The 11,859-nt window shown below is 45.0% G+C and overlaps 1 protein-coding gene across 1 annotated transcript in view; it reads right to left on the bottom strand.

The window, feature by feature from the left end:
• Window positions 1–11,859, bottom strand: part of LOC134741557 (tyrosine-protein phosphatase 10D-like) — a 71,454-nt gene that overhangs the window by 3,628 nt on the left and 55,967 nt on the right. Inside the window, exons 22-27 of the mRNA XM_063674383.1 lie at window positions 7,029–7,233; window positions 6,447–6,634; window positions 5,254–5,381; window positions 4,619–4,833; window positions 3,812–4,037; window positions 1,246–1,330 (exon numbers count right to left, since the gene is read on the bottom strand). Of these exons, the coding sequence (XP_063530453.1) occupies window positions 1,246–1,330; window positions 3,812–4,037; window positions 4,619–4,833; window positions 5,254–5,381; window positions 6,447–6,634; window positions 7,029–7,233 (1,047 nt within the window). The remainder of the gene's footprint in view (window positions 1–1,245; window positions 1,331–3,811; window positions 4,038–4,618; window positions 4,834–5,253; window positions 5,382–6,446; window positions 6,635–7,028; window positions 7,234–11,859) is intronic.

Below are 11,859 nucleotides of genomic sequence, written 5' to 3'. Positions count from 1 at the left end.
CAACATCCCAAGTAGCAGATAAAATGTATTCGACCCATTTGCTTTAAAATCCTGTTGCTTGCTTGCCTCAGTTTGGTCATTGGTCATATTCGCTGTTTATTTTTTCGTTTTTGCTAGAATATACAGTCAATGAATTCTCCACTAAAACAGTAGGCTTAGCACGAATGCGCCGCGACAGTATCTCGCGTCTTTTTCTAACTGTATTAATAAGAAAGGGATCGGTAGTCTATCTTGCGCGCGAGATACTGTTGCGGCCCACTCGTTCTAAACCTACAAATCTAATAAGACTTGTTACAAACAGATACCTAATGAAATTTAAATAAAAGAGATAAGAATAAATGTGACATATATCGACAGTAGACAATATCAAATGCAGATAATGTAGATGCAGTGGGTAAATGAAAACGAATTGGATAAAAAAACTAACTAAAATAAGTGATCAACGGTCAGGTGTTATGATCCATTCAATAGCGATATGCACTCGCATGCTCTGCTACGTCCTTAATAGAACACTTCGAAATGTCGTCTTCAAGCTGTTAGTCGATCAATGTTTCAAAACATCAATGCGTAATAATTATAAGGATCTAAATTAATGTCTATTGCATATCCATCGTTAAAATAAATCACAAATCACGTGATTCGTTCAAGAATACACTTTAAAATGCAAAATGCAGGTATTTTTTATAATATAATCAAGTTCATACGTAGACTGAACCTTACGGTGTTAACTGGTATTCAAAATAGTTAATACGGGAGCACATGCGATCACCGGTAGGCAAGGGGACACACAACATTCAGGGGACAAGCTATTTACTAGATCCCGCCGCCGTTTGTGAGTTGCCGACTGTGTGTCAGCTGCCGCCACCTACGCACGGGTTTTCTCTTCAAAACACTTTCGAGTATCTGCTTCCGGTACTATTTCGTGAGGTAGTGTGCCTAAAGTCGAAGATTCATTAACTGTAGACAAATACGTGCTTCGATTATGATAGCATAGATGGTATGTACGGCTCCGAACATTAAGCGGTAACTGATTGTTAAATTATCGATAGATCTCACGATTCTGAGTAGAAAAAAAACATAAGAATACCAAAATCTAAAACATGGAAGGTGACCTTCATTTTGTTCAGTGCCCGATTACTTTAAACCTTACGGAGCAATGAATAAGGCACCGAATAGAGCAAAGTAAAAAGTAGCTGATGTAAGTAGTACTCGTATGTGCAGTGGAACCTCGGTGTGGTGGCTTACCTTCGAAGGCCTGGTTGTGGTGCATGTGATGGTTGAGGCCGAGCGGCGGCTGCAGGTCCGCGCCCTCCAGCGCTGCCACCACGCACTGGAACACACGAACCATATTATTGCATTATACGAGCTATGCTATTTATGGATGAATTAACTTTTTCTTTCGTCAACTTTTTCTTGTTGACATGGTTATGTTGTGTAAAAATATTTTCCATAATGTCAATATTTGGAGGAAAACGGGGCACACGTTTGTACGGAGAAGCGGTCCTCCAATATCCTACCTCGGGTATCATACCTGGTGGATGCAGATGTACTGCTGCTCCGTCTGCACTATCCACACGCGCTCGCGGCGCATGGCGTACACCATGCCGAAGATGTCGAGCGTGTCGGCGCGGGCCGCGAGCTGCTGCAGCGCGCGGTCCAGCGTGATGAAGGTGCCGGAGCGGCCCACTCCGGCCGAGCAGTGCGCCACCACTGTATCATACCTGGTGGATGCAGATGTACTGCTGCTCCGTCTGCACCATCCACACGCGCTCGCGGCGCATGGCGTACACCATGCCGAAGATGTCGAGCGTGTCGGCGCGGGCCGCGAGCTGCTGCAGCGCGCGGTCCAGCGTGATGAAGGTGCCGGAGCGGCCCACTCCGGCCGAGCAGTGCGCCACCACTGTATCATACCTGGTGGATGCAGATGTACTGCTGCTCCGTCTGCACCATCCACACGCGCTCGCGGCGCATGGCGTACACCATGCCGAAGATGTCGAGCGTGTCGGCGCGGGCCGCGAGCTGCTGCAGCGCGCGGTCCAGCGTGATGAAGGTGCCGGAGCGGCCCACTCCGGCCGAGCAGTGCGCCACCACTGTATCATACCTGGTGGATGCAGATGTACTGCTGCTCCGTCTGCACCATCCACACGCGCTCGCGGCGCATGGCGTACACCATGCCGAAGATGTCGAGCGTGTCGGCGCGGGCCGCGAGCTGCTGCAGCGCGCGGTCCAGCGTGATGAAGGTGCCGGAGCGGCCCACTCCGGCCGAGCAGTGCGCCACCACTGTATCATACCTGGTGGATGCAGATGTACTGCTGCTCCGTCTGCACCATCCACACGCGCTCGCGGCGCATGGCGTACACCATGCCGAAGATGTCGAGCGTGTCGGCGCGGGCCGCGAGCTGCTGCAGCGCGCGGTCCAGCGTGATGAAGGTGCCGGAGCGGCCCACTCCGGCCGAGCAGTGCGCCACCACTGTATCATACCTGGTGGATGCAGATGTACTGCTGCTCCGTCTGCACCATCCACACGCGCTCGCGGCGCATGGCGTACACCATGCCGAAGATGTCGAGCGTGTCGGCGCGGGCCGCGAGCTGCTGCAGCGCGCGGTCCAGCGTGATGAAGGTGCCGGAGCGGCCCACTCCGGCCGAGCAGTGCGCCACCACTGTATCATACCTGGTGGATGCAGATGTACTGCTGCTCCGTCTGCACCATCCACACGCGCTCGCGGCGCATGGCGTACACCATGCCGAAGATGTCGAGCGTGTCGGCGCGGGCCGCGAGCTGCTGCAGCGCGCGGTCCAGCGTGATGAAGGTGCCGGAGCGGCCCACTCCGGCCGAGCAGTGCGCCACCACTGTATCATACCTGGTGGATGCAGATGTACTGCTGCTCCGTCTGCACCATCCACACGCGCTCGCGGCGCATGGCGTACACCATGCCGAAGATGTCGAGCGTGTCGGCGCGGGCCGCGAGCTGCTGCAGCGCGCGGTCCAGCGTGATGAAGGTGCCGGAGCGGCCCACTCCGGCCGAGCAGTGCGCCACCACTGTATCATACCTGGTGGATGCAGATGTACTGCTGCTCCGTCTGCACCATCCACACGCGCTCGCGGCGCATGGCGTACACCATGCCGAAGATGTCGAGCGTGTCGGCGCGGGCCGCGAGCTGCTGCAGCGCGCGGTCCAGCGTGATGAAGGTGCCGGAGCGGCCCACTCCGGCCGAGCAGTGCGCCACCACTGTATCATACCTGGTGGATGCAGATGTACTGCTGCTCCGTCTGCACCATCCACACGCGCTCGCGGCGCATGGCGTACACCATGCCGAAGATGTCAAGCGTGTCGGCGCGGGCCGCGAGCTGCTGCAGCGCGCGGTCCAGCGTGATGAAGGTGCCGGAGCGGCCCACTCCGGCCGAGCAGTGCGCCACCACTGTATCATACCTGGTGGATGCAGATGTACTGCTGCTCCGTCTGCACCATCCACACGCGCTCGCGGCGCATGGCGTACACCATGCCGAAGATGTCGAGCGTGTCGGCGCGGGCCGCGAGCTGCTGCAGCGCGCGGTCCAGCGTGATGAAGGTGCCGGAGCGGCCCACTCCGGCCGAGCAGTGCGCCACCACTGTATCATACCTGGTGGATGCAGATGTACTGCTGCTCCGTCTGCACCATCCACACGCGCTCGCGGCGCATGGCGTACACCATGCCGAAGATGTCGAGCGTGTCGGCGCGGGCCGCGAGCTGCTGCAGCGCGCGGTCCAGCGTGATGAAGGTGCCGGAGCGGCCCACTCCGGCCGAGCAGTGCGCCACCACTGTATCATACCTGGTGGATGCAGATGTACTGCTGCTCCGTCTGCACCATCCACACGCGCTCGCGGCGCATGGCGTACACCATGCCGAAGATGTCGAGCGTGTCGGCGCGGGCCGCGAGCTGCTGCAGCGCGCGGTCCAGCGTGATGAAGGTGCCGGAGCGGCCCACTCCGGCCGAGCAGTGCACCACCACTGGCCGCGCGTCCGGCGGACAGCGCTCGCGGAACGAGCGCACGAACCTGCACATATACACATACAGGGCGTTTTTTCAACCTTTAGGCATATCTTGCGAGATGAATACATAAGTCATACTGAACAACTTTTTACTAAAGGACTACGATAAACGATGTCGATGTTTTCTACGAGAGACAATTTTTCGCCCTAGTAAATTATGACCTATACATTCACCTCGCGAAATTTGGATTTAAAAACAGCCTACATAATCTGAATTTGGCATTAAAGACAATGTGGAACTGGAACGTGATATTCCAGAGGAATGATATCTGTCGTTTTCGACGACACAAATTTGAAATTGAGATTTCGCACGTGTATTATCGCAAAATTTTATAATGTGAGCAATAAATGTTTTAGATAAATATAAAATACAACCGTCAAAAAGTTTAAGACCAAACACAATTTTTAATTTCATTTTAAGGAACGTTTGATCCCCCCATTTGTTTTGCAAGAACACAACGATGCCAAACATTTGGCAAAGATCTGTAGAGGCTACACACTACATGGTGCACCTAATAATAGGAGTGTCATTGTGGACGTGTTGACATGAACATTTTTTTGCGTTGTCCGATGCCTGGATACATGCCTGGCCAGCGTGGTGGGCGGGTCGGGCACGCCGAAGTCGGGCCACGTGGTGAAGTGGAAGTGCTTGACCACGCGCTGCTCGGCGCCGCGCGAGGCCAGCAGCTCAGTGATCGTCCAGTCGGGGAAGCGCGACTCGTTGAGCGCGGTGACGGCGATGTCGCCGTAGTACACCGGCCGAGTGTCGTATGGCCAGTAGCGGTCGCATTTCTCGCGGCCCTGCGGGTGCGGATGAAGCACGTCAACGACTCAAGATAAAGAGTAAGCATTAGGGTTCATCCATTCATTACGTCACACGAATTTTGAGGTTTTTTGACCCCTCCCCCCTTCCTTCTCACACTTGGTCACATTTGGCAAACCCTGGTGTGACTTCACATTTTTTCAATGAAATCGGCAAATCGAATTATTATTAATATTTTATAAAAATATTTTTGACAAAAGAAATATTAGTAATTTTATAATCCAAAACTGATTAGGAAAGAAAATTAAGCGATTAAAAACGAATATTTTTCCAAAAACTTGTTATTTAACTGTACAGCGCATAAAATAATTTAAATAAGTTAATGTGACGTCACAACATGTCACATTTTCTTGACCCCCTGCGTCACTATGAACTCGCGTAGTGGGACTAGTGTTTACCTTCTCTACACATCTTGTCAGCATGACAATGGCACGCGAGCCGGACTCCCACACCATGCGCCAGAAGTCGTCGCGCGTGCAGTGCAGCGGGCCCTGTGTCACTATGAACTCGCGCGGGCTTGAATGACCTGTGGATAACATAAACTTTATTAGGTTTTTTCCACTGTTAAACAAAAATAAAATGCGGGCTAGAATAGAAACGAAGGTCACAATGTCACGGCAAATAAAATACATACCCTTTTGAAACCGGGTATACATGTACACTAGGTCTCTATTGTTTCCCATAAATTCATCCATTTTCGTTAGTCATAATTTGGTTTTTCGCAGAAACGCTTAACTTTTCGGGATTGCCATTAAACAACCTAACCTAAAACCTAACCTATCTATAGACCTTACGAAAATCCTAAAAAGTTAACGGTTTCAGAATTATGACTAATAATAATCTGACAATTATTACATTGACTATGGATGGTATATATATATATATATAGTCCTCCACATCGATTTCGATGACGGCGACCTCAACAATCAAGGTTTCTCCCTCTCATGAGCTCTTATGTGGCTGGCCAGGCCAAACTTGCTCTTAAAAACTCTTTTACACTCACGACAGTAGTTGACCGGCCGCATTGTACGTATACACGTAGGAGGGCTTAGGTCTTTCCTTGCGTAATTGCCGTTTTACATCTAACGTCGTGAGGCGGTTTTCCTCAAACGACTTGATGGATTCGAAGATGGTATAAAAAGGATGTCAATCTCTATATATGAAAAGTGTCCATCAAAAAACAGTAAATAGGCGGCGCCACCATACACTGAAGTACCTAGCTAGACCTAGTATTTTATATAGATGTGCACCCATGCGACCGTGAGGGACGGAACATACGCAATGCGTCAAAATTAAAAACACGTTTTAACATTCCTGACAACGTACCAGAAACAACCTACGTAATTTGGTCGGGTTATTTGCTGCCCCTTGTAACGTTATTAATTCATTAAGAACGTTGTTGTTATAATATATGATGATCAATTTAAGTAATGGCATCCAATTCCGTCACGAGTAATGACGCGAGGACCGAAGAGAACCTTAGCAACCGGGATTAGTCGGACTCGCACACCATATATGGTAATATTGTAGGCAATCGTTCATGATTCGCCATTGCCGGATGCGGCAAGGAAGAATATATAAAAGCAAATACCCGGCACGTAGTTGGCGTTGATGTAATCGGAGCCCTCCTCGTCGTCCACGGGCTGCAGCTTGTAGCGCGAGTGGTCAAAGGGCAGGATGTTGGTGAACCGGTTCTTGGGGCGGTTGACGGGCAGGTCGGCCGCCGTGCACGGCTGCTCGCGCCCCACGTGCTTCAGCTCCTCGAACTCCTCGCTAAACCTGCACGTGCATAAGTTATGTTGAGATCACGCTACCGCATAATGAAACGGTCATCAAAACCACACATTCAGTGTATTTTTTTGTTGTAGAATGATGCCAATTAATTAATTATTAGCGAGTTATATTCTAAACGACCGACGAAGTGAAATATGATTGGTGACTTTTTCTTGTCTTGTATGACCCATCTCGTAGTCGAGGTGATGCGATGGACGGATTATGTTGAAATAGCAGGGGGTGGCTTAGAAAAGAGGACAGGAGGAGCGAGTCTCGAAATAGCAAAAATATTCTTCAAAATTTCTATAGACTAAAAACTCAAAATAATTTAATTTGAAATCGTAGATCGTTTCAAGTTTCAAATATAATCCAAATTGAAGAAAAAAATATAAAGGTCCACCTAAAGTCTGAATCGGCAGACATGAGCCGGTAATGGTCGAGGAAGTCGGCGACGGGCACGGGGCGGGCGGTGCGCGGCGCGGGCGCGGCGGCGGCGGGCGCGGCGCGCGGACGGCGTCGGCGCAGCGCCGCCCACGCCGCGCCCGCCGCCGCCAGGCACGCCGCCCCCGCGCACACGCCGATTATCCACGCCGTGTTGTCCACCTCTGCAACACCACGTAACACACTCTACTTTATATTTCCATCAACTAATTTAGGGATACCCAGTATGTACCTTACACGCCGACATTTTTCTACCTCTGCAATATCTAAATGGTACTAAATGGACTAGGTGTGTTTAATAAAGTATTTACGCGAGGCCCCTTACTGTGAAACATTGGCAGCGTTTAATAATAGTTTATGTGACTGCTACACAATGCCTAATTATGTACAGTTACATACACTGCATTATCTACGATTCTACACATATCATGACGTGTATTATAAGCTCTCTACGATGTGTTCGAGGACCACGCTGAAATTGCTCCCGTTAGATTGGTGGAGGTGGTTGAAATGTATTGAATCAGTGAATTATCTTAGTTATTGGCCTCGTGTAAAACCAAATAATGTAAGGACCAACTCAAACATACTGTATACAGAAAATGACGAATGATTCAACTCTCGATAACATTTTTTAGTTAACAATAATAATAGTGGTTAATACAATACAATTCGTCTGTGTAGACACTGTAGATAACTAAGGAACAGATTCGATTCTCGTGATTTTTAAACGTTTTTGGAAAATAACATACTGGATCCCAAATATCCCAATCCATTTTAAAATGAAATGTGCCGACTGTCGGTGTCCCTTTATTTCTTGATTTTTAATTTGCGAAATTAATAACGCATGTCCTCTAGGTAAATAGGTTTATATTACCCCAAAACACTAAAAAGAAATTTCAGGTCATTCCTGTAACGGTAACCCTTGGTGTCGACTTTCATGTGATTCCCATACAATGAAAAACCCACAAAAAAGTTTTTGTTGTAATTTTTTTTCATATCAACAACGTACCTATAGGTAAAAGATCTCAATGCTAAAACCAATAAAAAAACCGGACAAGTGCGAGTCGGACTCGCCCACCGAGGGTTCCGTACTTTTTAATATTTGTTGTTATAGCGGCAATAGACATACATCATCTTTAAAATGTCAACTGTCTAGCTATCACGGTTAATGAGATACAGCCTTGTGACAGACAGACGGACAGTGGAGTCTTAGTAATAGGGTCCCGTTTTTACCCTTTGGGTACGGAACCCTAAAAATATCAACTTACTATCTGACCAAATTCCAACTTAGTAACTAATTTGTATGGGAATTTCAGATGCAGTCGACACGGGTTCTTGTTACAGGGATGTCTTGAAATATTTTTCAGGGTATTTTAGGGTATTAATACTTACGATCATATTTAGAGGGTTAATTTTTAAAATAGCAAAATAACGGAGTTATGGGACACCCTAATACCGACACTCGAGAATCGACTTGTTGTTAACGTAAACGACATTTTTTCTATAATATAAATAACACGTACTGATCTATACATATCTAAAACATACAAACAATGAAGTGTTGAAAACAATGGACTTTATGCGACGTTAACAAATACATACACACATAATAATAGTATTATATACCTCTAACTCACTTCAATTTAATAAGACAACAGTAGGGTTTAATCAACGAACAAAATACTTAAGTCCAAGCCCCAACGATGCGCCTTAGAAGAATTACGTTTTCACACGAGCAAATGTAGTGGTTTGTAACACGAAACGTGTTAGGACTTACAATGGCTTCCCGATGGGGCGGCGGCTTAATACAAACCTTTATTTATTTTCCTCTAAGGCGGTTCCCTGAGCCAGAAGGCGAAAAATCTCCTTATATGATCATGTTTTTCTAAGAGGCGTTGATATTCGTAGACGTGGAAAAAAATATATGTAGTTCTTGACTATATTATTTTTAATTTCATAGCTTCCGATACACGAATTATGACACTTCGCTCGATACAATTAATTCCCAAAGTAACCTCTAACTCGGACTTTTAATCCAACTTTACTCGGTTATTTATTATGTGATACTATAAGCAAAAAAAGAATAAAAAACAATCTTAACTTTAATAGTAATTTCATAGCTTTCGAATTTCGATATTGTAGGGTAACGTTTTTAAAATAAATAAAAATCTACAAAATTCGATCAAAATGGACACTTGGCACGCATGCTCTTTCCCGTTCTTTCTTGCGAAATGTGACAGAGACAGCGGCAAACCGATGGAACGGCCTTAAAAGTTACATTTTAAATTAGCTATTAAGGTACTCATTATTTTAAAAAGGAAACAAATAGTTTAAAATTATAAAGTAAACTAATATGTCAAACATATGAGCCTAAGCAGTTTCCACAACCTACAAAACAGTATTTTATGACTGCATGAAATCTGTGCATTTGTATTAAGATATAGTACATTATGTATAAGAAATCTGCATGCGTCAGGTACGGTGTATGCGGTGATTACTTATACAAAATCTGATGGTGAGCTTCATAATTAATATGACATTTGTAAAGAAAGTTTCGATTGAATTGAATTAGTTTATTTACTTTATTTCAATTACATACAATGCAACTAAAATGACGCAAATCTTACGATGTCTGTTTGACACAAAATGAGAATTATACGAGACTACAAAAAGAAAAATAATAATTTTACATACCCGTCATTACGTACTCGAAGCTCACTAGTAAAATTAGTTTTATCAGGTAGATAAACTATTAATTTGTATTATTTATCATCTTCGCTTCCGCGCCGAGAGAAATGTTTTTGTTTTGAACATATTTCTTTAACATTATTATTTAGCACCGCAAAGGAACGTTTTATACTTTGGCCGCGTGTTTATTTGGCTTCAAGTGTTCGCTCTCAGTATAATTATCGCATTATCTAGAATAATCTAGATAACGTATCGGCTCGCGGCCGCGACTATTAATGTACTCTTGTTCAACACTCGGCACGTGCAGGTTGATTCGCTGATAACTATGGACAATAGTATTTCCACACATAATGGCTGCGACCCACCCCGCCCCGAATGGATTTACCTCACCCTGCGGCGGCAGAACAACTTCACATTGACATTATTTCAGTTCGATTAGTTAATTGCTGTTGCACACGTTGTTGATGGAAAATTCAAATTACCGCTGTATTTTTCCAAGTATGTTGTTATTTTCAATTGACTGCCATGCGGATCTTACACACATGAAAACGTTTCCCCTACGTGTGTGCTATGGGCCAGCGTAAACATATCAGTTGCTAGCGCATTTAAAATGATCATATTTTATTTTATCCTTTTTGAAGGCGGTTGTTTTTTTTAAAGGATTTATGGATGGTATGTTTCTGGATATGCCGTATTTAAAGGTACATAATGGTATTCTGAACACCGTTCCTGGCGTTCCTAATACTCAGAACCACATATCAGGTTGTTTTCTAATCTCTGTAGCAACAGTTTAAAAGCTAAAATGTCGCATTTACACTGTGAGTTAGAGGAATACGACAGCTAAACACTTTAATGTAAATTATCAATATTATCATGCAAAACAACAGTAATTCAATCAATAATTTAAAGAAAACTTTCCATTTTAATTATTTATTTACTAAACATAAATATAAAGCTGGCTCAATATAAGCGCCAATTGCAAAGCTAGGACTTAATCACATAAATATATTAGCTGACATTGAAGACGTATAATTTTATGTGTAATAAGTCCGAGAAGTAAGTGGACGAATAAAACAAGAACACGGACAATTTCTGTACAAAATCGCGATCCTCTAATATTAAGCACCATCTATTAAACTATAGTCGATTTATATCACTGCCCTACTAAGCCAAATAGCGCTATCTCAAAAGAAAAGTCATTGCTAACTTATACTTTAATTTCTATAGCTGACAATTCCATTTTTAAAATAATTTGTTATTGAGATAGTACTATTTAATTGGCTTAGGAGGGCAGCCAGAGGTCTACGCACCAAACCAAATGGCAACCTACTGACGCCATCTGGCAACAACCTAAAAATTGGAGCAACGCGATTTTGTATAGACATTGTCAGTCTACTGATTGCATGCTGATTGTGTTTAGGCGACGTCATGCAGAGACTGACATGCAGTAAGTTAGGAAACACACCGAGCCGCCATGTTGGAGAGCCCGTCGACTTCACGAAGACCATCACCGCCGGTTAGTAGTAGATCCGGGAAGAGTAACCGATGCCGCTACTGGTTTATATCAACTTGTTAATTCTAGCGAAGATGTTATAAATAGTACTGCACTGTAATGTACTCATGGGTAATTAGAATTAAAAAAAAACTACGCGACTCTATCAACGTCCAATGACATAACTCCATAGATAGATAATGTTACTTGGTAAAATCTATGGCACTCGTTTTAATGATTAGCAGAATGTCCGAGTCACGTGGTTTTTGTTTGCTAACAACATCAAAAAAAAAACCGGCAGTGTAATTTTTTATTTACCCTAAAACATATGTGACAAAACCGAACACAAGTTTTATTAAGCTTTACTTTCAAGATTTATTCATGTGTTTTAAACCTTTAGTTCGAAAGTAGGGCGGGGCACACAAAATTTTTTACTTTCGGAATTTATTATAAACTGAACTCTTGGGTGCGTTTTCCACAAAGTACAAACAATTTGAGATTTGAGTATTCAAAGTTGGTCGTTGATATTGTTGTTAGGGTACCTTGTTAGTTCATGTGCAAAGGTAAGAATATAGCTGGTGCCAATATAGTTAGCTTGGGATGAACTAAA

This window comes from Cydia strobilella, chromosome 5 (assembly GCF_947568885.1).
Source record: "Cydia strobilella chromosome 5, ilCydStro3.1, whole genome shotgun sequence".
NCBI classification, from domain to species: domain Eukaryota; kingdom Metazoa; phylum Arthropoda; class Insecta; order Lepidoptera; family Tortricidae; genus Cydia; species Cydia strobilella.
The sequence above is the reverse complement of the archived record's forward strand: the minus strand, read 5'-3'. Positions and strand labels throughout refer to the sequence as shown.